At 46.7% G+C, this 10640-nt stretch overlaps 1 protein-coding gene across 1 annotated transcript; it reads left to right on the top strand.

The window, feature by feature from the left end:
• Positions 1-4818, top strand: LOC123167274 (uncharacterized). Its single transcript, XM_044585104.1, has 5 exons — positions 1-555; positions 1970-2056; positions 2560-2622; positions 2764-2823; positions 4231-4818. Exons 1-5 carry the CDS (start codon positions 178-180, stop codon positions 4393-4395), a joined length of 753 nt encoding a protein of 250 aa, XP_044441039.1. The 5' UTR covers positions 1-177; the 3' UTR covers positions 4396-4818.
• The last annotated feature ends 5822 nt before the right edge of the window (positions 4819-10640 follow it).

Here is a 10640-nt window from a genome sequence, read left to right as displayed (position 1 = left end):
TTCCGTCCATTTAAAAGGGACGCCACGCCGTGGCGTTGGTTGGCCTCCGTTCCACTCCACGCACGCCCCCCTCATTTCCAGTCCACCTTCCCACCCATCGCCCTGCCTACCTTCTCAATCTCTCTCGTCCACGCCTCCGGTCGTTCCCCTTCCTCTGCCTGCCACTCACCGGACGCCATGGCGGAGGATGGCGACTGCTGTGTTGCGGTGGCGGTGGCCGAGGCGGCGGGCATCATCTGCTCGCTCCGCGCGGCCGACCTCGCCGGGTGGACGCCGCCCTGGAAGACCAGCGGGCCGCCGTCGTCCGAAGCCGCGACGAAGGAGGAGACGGCCTGGCCGGCGGTGGCGCGGGGGAAGCGGACGCGCGCATCGCGCTCCGGCTCGGCGGCCAACAAGAACAAGGGGAGATGGGCACGCGGCAGCCCCGCGTCTCCGCTCGACTACAGCGGCGGGTCCGGCTCCGGCGCGTCCACCAGCGGCGGCGAGGACGGCGCCTTCTGCTCGCCGCCGGCGACGGTCGCCATCGCCGCCCCAGCTTCTTCCTCCTTGGCCAAGGTACGTAGGGGAGCGCGCGCGTCCCCATCTGCAGTTGCTGCTTTCTTCTTCCCCTGATGCTTTCTCCTGTCTGTCTCCTTTCTTTCTCGTGGTTGGCTGCCTGCCTGCTTTGCGTGCTTTCCGTTCGTTCGGTACAGCGCCTGCTCCTGCTCGTGGGACGGACGAAACTACCCCTCCTTCGTGTCACCACCGAGAGAGGGAGGGGATGAGCAACGGTGGATGACTTCGCGATGAAACATCGCTTTTCCTCACCTTTTCTCACGTCTGATCTTTTTTCCATTCCCTTTTATCGCATGTTTTCTTCGGTCCAACTCCAGATACCCCGCTTCTTGTTCCACAGATCCATCGGCTATGAATGTCAAACCACGCCCCCCTACTAACTTAATTCACAGCAGAAATACATGTCAATGGCTTTAGATTTTTTTTATCGCCATGGCCGTTCCGTTCCATTCTACGGTACTAGTACGTGTCGCGTGCTTGCCTGCAACACTCATGCAGCTCCTTCCGTGGCAATTCCTTCACCCCAAACCACAGTCGTTCGTGGGGGGCGGTGTGGTCATTTCGGCCGGCCCTTATCCTTGCGTGCGTTTGGATTTTTCTCCTCGCGCCGCGGTGGCAGTGGCACCGCCCGTGGGGCCGGGCCCCACCCGCCATGCAGTTGAGAGTCTCTCGGCGTCAAACCGGCGCGTCGGCGTTCGGAGGTCTGAGTATCCACGTGGGCATCGCCGATTGGCTCGACGTTGCGCCCGGGTCGCGCGCTGCCAATAGCTATGGGTTTGCCGTGCCGCCGGACACGGAGGCGGGGGCGACGGTGGCAGATACGGCGTGTCCCGGCCACTCGCCTCCCGCCACGTGTACCTCGAGCGGGGGTCCCGCACGCCAGCAGCACCCACGACGCCTTTCGGCTGGTGACGCACGCGGTACACTACCGCTTTCCCAAACCGTACATACATGGCTTCGCACAGGCCCCACATGTCATTGTCGCACACAGGCCACACCACAGGGGGTGCGAGCTATGTCCCCGTCAAAGAGAAACCATTTTTTTTCATATATATATATATATATATATATATATTAATTTATTAAAAACTCCAAGTGTGTAGATAGGATGACAGATGAGCAGGTAGGTGGTCGTTGGCGTTCACGCACTGCCGGTCGACCGATTCAAAAACTCAAAACCGTAATGCGTTTCACGTGATTTGGCTAATGGCATGGGGCGAGTACAATGCATGCATGCGCGCCGGTGCATTCTTGGTGGGGAGTTATAAAACAACGTGCACCCCTGCTGTTGCTTTCTTAGGCTGGTCGTTGGTTGGTTGGTTCCACTCTCGCTTTCTTCATTCTTCCTACCAGCACCAGCAGCATATCCTAGCTAACAACTGATCTTGCAATTGCTCTCCCGCTGCTGCTGCAGGTTGGCTCTGCCGGAGGAGCACGGCGCCCGTTGATCCTGCCGGTGCCGCCGCCCCGCACCGCCGGCCAGAGGTCGCGGAAGAAGATGGTAAGTTTGAAACTCAGCTCTCTATCTTACGTTGAAGGCAACTTTGGAAGGCATTTTTCAGCATTTGAATGAAGTCATAGACTTTTACTATAGTCAGGTTTCCATCCTATTCGGCCTATACCGCGTCAGCACAGTCCACGCAGACGGAGTCGGTCGTAGGAGAAGCGAGGCTGTTCAAATGGCTGGCATTCTTTATTGTTTTTAGTAGCTTGGCCCGGTGGAATAAAGCGTGTGGTGCAACCACTGCTGGCATATGAGGACGGAGACAGAGAGGGAGCACGAGGGCAGAAGCGCTCGTGGTATCCAAAGGACCAGAAAGGCAACAAAGCTGCCTGCCCAAAAAGATACTCACCTCATCAACGCCGGATCGTTGGTCCTGTCCTGTCCCAGCGATGACCGATTGCACCAGATTTCCCAAACAAAAATTTCAAAAAAAAAAGTATCAGCATATTCCTTTTTGGGTTGCTTGATCTGGCCTGAACTTGTGCTGTGATTTGCTGCAGAGGCTCCCGGAGGTGAAGCAGCTGGTGCTGTCCCTGTCGGCGGAGAACGCCGGCCTTCGCCAGGTAATAAACCAGCACCACCAATTTGTTCCCTCTTACATTTTCTATTGGATTTTTCAAAAATAAATAAATGATGTAGCTATTTTCATGCAAATTTATTTCCGCATTGTTCTTATTATATCGATCCCCTTTGGCTTGGAACAGGAGATGGAGTCGCTGCAGAGGGCTTGCACGGCGCTGTCCAAGGAGAACGGCAGACTAGAGGTGAGTGCCTTGCCCTCACGCGCACTATCACACCAGTCTTAACTTCTCCGTAGTGTAGCATAGATAGATAGATAGATAGATGCTTCCAGGTTAGGTGGGATGTATATACTGCACCCGAGCGCGCAATCATAGGCACAAAGAAAGAAAGGAAAATAGTTTGGGCTTGGGCGTGGGCGCTTCCACTTGCATTGCATGGTAAAGCAGCCTTAAAGCACAAGTGAGCGAGTGAATAAATCGATGGCAAAAGGAGATGGGAAAAAAAACATAGACCGTCCTGAGCCTCCCAGCGGGGCACCACACCACTGGGTGGGTCCTGCCTTAATCTCTCTGTGCTGTGGTTCGTAGCACGATTTGATGGTCGCATCCCTCTCAACCACCGTTGTTGTTGTCGGTTGTCGCCATATCGTCCTTGGGAGAAAACTGAATGCGACCGGTGCTGTCCGGATAAGCTTTGGGCAGGTTAAGACGTGGATTTTCGTCGTCGTCTTCTTCAGGTGGTGTCGCTGTCGATGCCATTAGCCGGAGTTCCTGGTCCGTTATCAGTTACTTTCTGAACTGAACACATGTCATTTAGTATCTCGAATTGGAAGCTCTGATCCCCTTTTGCCCCAGGGTAGGTTCGATACTTGAGTGTGTGTACTGTAGGCAGTTCAGTATTACTATACTACGTACTACTTGGGTGTGCAAATGGATGCACAGTATTGTAGTTATAGGTGGAACCATGGAAGAGGTCTTGCTTCGTGTTCACTGGCCGTACGCTGTCCAGAATCCTTTGCCATAAACAAGGCCAGGTTGCCGCCGATCCTAACTGCCACCAGCAAATGGATCTGTGCGCACCTACCCGGCCGGGCACGACAACCCCGTGCCCTTCATTAATGCCCTGCAGGTAGCACAGCTGCTGCACTTAGTACTATAATCCATGAGGCATGGTGTACGTACCTTCCTCGTCGTCAGCCACGGCTGCCCCGGGTGACACTGCGCTGTGCGTGGCGGCCTTGTGGCGTGTGCAATATATTTAGCACGCATAGCTGGACGAACAAGCTGCAGTGTAGTGGCAATATATTTAGGCCGGCCTAACCGACTGAAATGGTCCCTGCTTTTGATTTGCTTTGTCCGGGCTCTCCTCTTGTCTAGCATGGCCAACATCCTGGCCCCTGCTAATGTAAACCACTAACCACTTATTGGTACACCGTGCCTCTCCCTTGCCCAGTTAATTAATGCCGCAGAATGAATAAAACGCTGCAATCCGGACTTGGCCACAACTCCTTTTCTGAATTTCCCTCTAGATTTCAGAGCACGGTCTGTCGCTGTCGATCCGGGTGTTGGTTTGCTAGACGAACTGAAAGTTTGGAACGCTGTGTTTGTGTGAAACTTGCTCTAACATTTTCCTTCTGAACAATGTTACAGACAAGGCTGGAGCATTCGTCCTCGTCAAGCAAGCGGAAGAGGATCCGGTCTGAAGAGGAGGAGCGGCGGCAAACGAAGCCGCAGCAAGCCGATGGCGGCTTCGTGCTCCCCGACCTCAACATTCCGGCGCAGGATGTTGCCGACGCACCAGCGGCGGTTCCCTGATGGCTCGGGGACCCACTCCATCTCCGGTGGTGGCGCCTGACGGCTTACCTGATAAGTTCATTAACCGTGTATAGGGGAGGAAGCTGAATCTGGGGCTGGGAGGCCTGATCTCTGATCGTGCCTGCTGGCAGTGAGGCAGAGGAACCGCGGTCTTGTTACCTTAGCTAATTTTTTCTTCCTTTGTTTAGTTTTGAGAGTTTTCTTTTTAACTGCCAGCAACGCTGGCTTTGTATTAAGATTAAGATAGGTAGGGAGCACAGTTTACAGGGTAATCGCAAGGGTGCGATCTCCGGTAAAAAGCGGGTAAATCGCCCAAGAGGATTACAGAGGATCATGAAATGGTTAGCTTTTTTTAAGATGATGAAAAAGGCAGGGCTAAGGGCATGTCCAACGCAAAGCGCTTGGATAGGCGCTTAAAAAATATACATAAATATTTTTTAATCTAGCAATTTTGTTTAGCGCCTCCGCTTCCAACGCGACGGGGCAATACTAGAGAAGGTGTACCGATGACTCGAGGTTGCGCATACACAACGGACAGAAATATCCATTCTCCCAACTACGACCCTGCAGTCGATGAGCACATCACACCCTATCTTGCAGCACAAGCCAAATGAAGAATTTCCAGCAAGGAGGCGTCCAGGCCTTCTAGAACAAAGTTTGAAAACTTGATCATGTTCTTCCCAGAAAACTGCACCCGGTATGAAGACGCCGCGCTATAGGAGCTCGAGCTGGAGAAGCTTCCAAGGGATCTTGTCTGGCACCTCGAGCCATAAGGTGGGCGCGGATGATCCAAGCAAGGCCCACAGCCGCCGAAAATCCGCCAACATCTCGTTTGTCAGGTTGTTGTACCTAATATCCTCGAGCCACTTGTTGTTCATCAGTGCATCCTTAACTAATCTTCCCTTTCCCCTGGAGTGATCATACCTCGCCAGTGCAGCAAGCCGCAGCCGGGAGGCGCGGAGCTAGGTGGACTCCCAGAAGCAACCAATCTCCCCATTGCCAATTGTCACCGACGTAGCCGCCGCAAAGAGATCTATGTCCTGCTGATTACACGGTAGTTCAGACCCCGCCCATGGACCCTAAGGAGCCTGCCAGGCTAAGTCATAGCCATCTCAGCCTTTGGGCGCACTCGAACTTGTCGATGTCATGGATACCGAGGCCGCCTAGGTTAACCAGTGATCAGGCGTAGGGTCGAGACGGTGCAACATGATCTGCTCCTGGCGGCTTCATCTCGTGGTGGGTGTGAAGGAAACATGCCCTAGAGGCAATAATAAAGTTGTTGTTTATATTTCCTTATATCATGATAAATGTTTATTATTCATGCTAGAATTGTATTAACCGGAAACATAGTACATGTGTGAATACATAGACAAACAAAGTGTCACTAGTATGCCTCTACTTGACTAGCTCGTTAATCAAAGAGTGGTTAAGTTTCCTAGCCATAGACATGAGTTGTCATTTGAGGAACGTGATCACATCATTAGAGAATGATGTGATTGACTTGACCCATTCTGTTAGCTTAGCACTTGATCGTTTAGTATGTTGCTATTGCTTTCTTCATGACTTATACATGTTCCTATGACTATGAGATTATGCAACTCCCGAATACCGGAGGAACACTTTGTGTGCGTAGAGTTGTATCGGTGGTCAATAGAACTTGAGGGAATATTTGTTATACCTTTAGCTCCTCGTTGGGTTCGACACTCTTACTTATCGAAAGAGGCTACAATTGACCCCCTATACTTGTGGGTTATCAAGACCTTTTTCTGGCGCCGTTGCCGGGGAGTCATAGCGTGGGGTGAATATTCTCGTATGTGCTTGTTTGCTTTATCACTAAGTAATTTTTATTTTATGTTCTTAGTTGTTCTCTATCTTTAGTTATGGATATGGAACACGAAATACCAAAAAAATTAGGTTTACTTGTTACTCATGGAGATGAGGAACCTCCTAAAACCCTCGATGCTCATTATGTGAAAGATATTATGTACTACTTTGATAATCCCGAGAAAACCCCATTCAATTTTGTAATGGGAGACACGTTGGATCAACGTGAATACTTTAGGGATTATCGCTTGACTCAAAAAGGGAAACTATTATGGGATCAAATTTATATGTTGAAATGGTATGCTAGGCAACTATGCTTGAGATATGATTATACTTGTTGTTCTAGGATGAAGGCTCCACACCTTCCCTTTTCATGCAAATTTAATGATAATGAAACCTTGGATTCTTATGCTAGAGGTATATATGATTACTATGATGTGGAACGAGTAGAAGAATTTGTTGCTTTTAAGGGTGCATGTGAAATTGAATCTTTGTTTAAAGAGTTTGAAGATTTTGATGATTCAGTTTATAGACCTAAAAATTTAGCTATCCTTAAATATTGCTATGAGAATTATGAATACAATGCCAATATTGATGCGTTTATTGAGAAAGTCTCCGCTGTCCAAGAAGAGACTAATATTTTGCAGGAGTCTATGGAAGAAGAAATTAATGACATTGTGAGCTAATTGTATGAAAAAGATGAGGAGGAGAGCGAAGAACAAAAGGAGGAAGAGCGGATTGATCACCCGTGCCCACCTTCGAACGAGAGTAAGTCTTCAACTCATACATTGTTTAATTTCCCTTCGTGCTTACCGAAGGATGAATGCTATGATGATTGTTATGATCCCGTTGATTCTTTTGAAATATCCCTTTTTGATGATGCTTGCTATGCTTGTGGCCAAGATGCCAATATGAATTATGCTTATGGAGATGAACTTGCTATAGTTCATTATGTTAAACATGAAATTGTTTCTATTGCACCCACGCATGATAGTCCTATTATCTTTTTGAATTCTCCCGACTACACTATATCGGAGAAGTTTGCCCTTATTAAGGATTATATTGATGGGTTGCGTTTCACTACTACATATGATGATTTTGATAGATATAATATGCATGTGCTTGCTGCTCCTACTTGCAATTATTATGAGAGAGGAACCATATCTCCACCTCTCTATGTTTCCAACACGATAAAATTGAAAGAAATTGCTTATGCTATGTATTGGCCTTTACTTGATGTTCATGAATTGTTATTTTATGACATGCCGATGCATAGGAAGAGAGTTAGACTTCGTTGTTGCATGATATATGTTACTTTGTGCTCACTACTAAATTACAAATCATTGCTAATTAAAATTGGCTTTGATATACCTTGGGATCCGGGTGGATCCATTACTTGAGCACTAGATGCCTAGCTTAATGGCTTTAAAAAAAGCGTTGCCAGGGAGACAACCTGGAAGTTTTAGAGAGTCATTTATTTCTGTTGTGCTTTTATATAGTTTAAAAACAAAAAAATATAGAGGGGAACCCAAAACTTTTCAAAAAGGAAACTTAAAGTGAGAGAGACAAGCATTGTTGAAGTGGGGGAGCTCCTTGAACTTTGTTCATGCTCACAGAAACTTTGTGAATCTTGATTAAAGAAACTTTTCAACAAAAGTAATTATCCCCTTGTACAATTCCATTTTATTATAAAAATAATGTGCCAAGATTTTCCTTTAGGATGTTTACATTGCTTGTTGGTTTGGTGCGGTGCAAAACAGAAACTTTGGCTGTAGTGCGCGATTTTACATTTTTTACTGGAACGTCAAACGGTTCTGAAACTTTTAATTGTTTATTTTTCCTAATTATTTCAGAATTTTTGGAGTACCAGAGGTATGGTGAATGTTCAGATTATTACAGACTATCCTGTTTAAGACAGATTCTGTTTTTGATGCATAGTTTGCTTGTTTTGATGAAACTATCGATTTCAATCAGTGGATTAAGCCATGGAAAAGTTATATTACAGTAGGTACAATGAAAAAAAATATGAATTGGTTTGCAACAGTACTTAGGGTAGTGATTTGCTTTATTATACTAACGAATCTTACTGAGCTTTCTGTTGAGTTTTGTGTGGATGAAGTGATCAAAGATCGAGGAGGTCTCGATATGAGGAGAAGGAGGAGAGGCAAGAGCTCAAGCTTGGGGATTCCCAAGGCACCCCAAGTAAATATTCAAGGAGACTCAAGCGTCTAAGCTTGGGGATGCCCCGGAAGGCATCCCATCTTTCTTCAACAAGTATTGGTATGTTTTCGGTTTCGCTTTGTTCATGTGATATGTGCTAATCTTGGAGCGCCTTTTGCATTTAGTTTTCACTTTTCTTTTATGCACCATGCTGGTATGAGATAGTCCTTGGTTGATTTATAGAATGCTCATTGCACTTCACTTATATCTTTTGAGTATGGCTTTATAGAATGCTTCATGTGCTTCACTTATATCATCTGAAGTATGGATTGCCTGTATCCCTACACATAGAAAACCGCCATTTGTAGAATGCTCTTTTGCTTCACTTATATTTGTTAGAGCGTGGGCATGTCTTTTGTAGAAAGAATTAAACTCTCTTGCTTCACTTATATCTAATTAGAGAGTTCACAGGAACTGGTCATTCACATGGTTAGTCATAAAATCCTACATAAAACTTGTAGATCACTGAATATGATATGTTTGATTCCTTGCAATAGTTTTGCGATATAAAGATGGTGATATTAGAGTCATGCTAGTGGGTAGTTGTGGATTGTAGAAATACTTGTGTTGAAGTTTGTGATTCCCGTAGCATGCACGTATGGTGAACCGTTATGTAACGAAGTTGGAGCATGAGGTATTTATTGATTGTCTTCCTTATGAGTGGCGGTCGGGGACGAGCGATGGTCTTTTCCTACCAATCTATCCCCCTAGGAGCATGTGGCTAGTACTTTGTTTCGATGACTAATAGATTTTTGCAATAAGTATGTGAGTTCTTTATGACTAATGTTGAGTCCATGGATTATAAGCACTCTCACCCTTCCATCATTGCTAGCCTCTTCGGTAGCGTGCATTGCCCTTTCTCACCTCGAGAGTTGGTGCAAACTTCGCCGATGCATCCAAACTCCATGATACGATACGCTCTATCACACATAAGCCTCCTTATATCTTCCTCAAAACAGCCACCATACGTACCTATCATGGCATTTCCATAGCCATTCCGAGATATATTGCCATCCAACTTCCATCATCATCATATACATGACTTGAGCATTTATTATCATAGTGCTTTGCATGATCGTAAAATAGCTAGCATGGTGTTTTCATGGCTTGTCCGTTTTTGACGTCATTGCTACGCTAGATCATTGCACATCCCGGTACACCGCCGGAGGCATTCATATAGAGTCATATCTTTGTTCTAGTATCGAATTGTAATATTGAGTTGTAAGTAAATAAAAGTGTGATGATCATCATTATTAGAACATTGTCCCATGTGAGGTTATCAAAATAAAAGTGGCCAAAGAAGCCCCAAAAAAGAGAGGCCAAAGAAGCCTAAAAAAGAGGAAAAAATAAAAAAGAGAGAGAAAAGAGAGAAGGGACAATGTTACTATCCTTTTACCACACTCGTGCTTCAGAGTAGCACCATGTTCTTCATATAGAGAGACCCTTGAGTTATCACTTTCATATACTAGTGGGAATTTTCATTATAGAACTTGGCATGTATATTCCAACGATGGGCTTCCTCAAATGCCCTAGGTCTTCATGAGCAAGCAAGTTGGATGCACACCCACTTAGTTTTAGTTTGAGATTTCATACACTTATAGCTCTAGTGCATCCGTTGCATGGCATCCCTACTCCTCGCATTGACATCAATTGATGGGCATCTCCATAGCCCGTTGATTAGCCGCGTCGATGTGAGACTTTCTCCCTTTTTTGTCTTCTCCACACAACCTCCATCATCATATTCTATTCCACCGATAGTGCTATATCCATGGCTCACGCTCATGTATTGCGTGAAAGTCGAAAAGGTTTGAGAACGTCAAAAGTATGAAACAATTGCTTGGCTTGTCATCGGGGTTGTGCATGATTTGAATATTTTGTGTGATGAAGATGGAGCATAGCCAGACCATAAGATTTTGTAGGGATAACTTTCTGGGATTTTTATTTCTATGCCCCTGGTTCGTTAGTTCTACTCATTCATCCCCACGCTCTTAACTTTTTCTCACTTTTCCCCACTCACTTGCCCGAAACCCTCAGAACTGGTCACAACAGACATTGTCGTCGGGTCAATGGCTTGACCGTTAACTCTGACTAGTGGGGCCGCGTAGGGCGGAGTCCACATTTTCACCGTTACGTGGTAACCAGTGGGGCCGCAAAACTGACACTCACTGTAACCTGAATCAGATCCAGTCGCTTCCGCACCG

Source organism: Triticum aestivum, chromosome 7D (genome assembly GCF_018294505.1).
Source record: "Triticum aestivum cultivar Chinese Spring chromosome 7D, IWGSC CS RefSeq v2.1, whole genome shotgun sequence".
NCBI classification, from domain to species: Eukaryota; Viridiplantae; Streptophyta; class Magnoliopsida; order Poales; family Poaceae; genus Triticum; species Triticum aestivum.
This window is presented reverse-complemented; position numbering and strand designations above follow the sequence as displayed.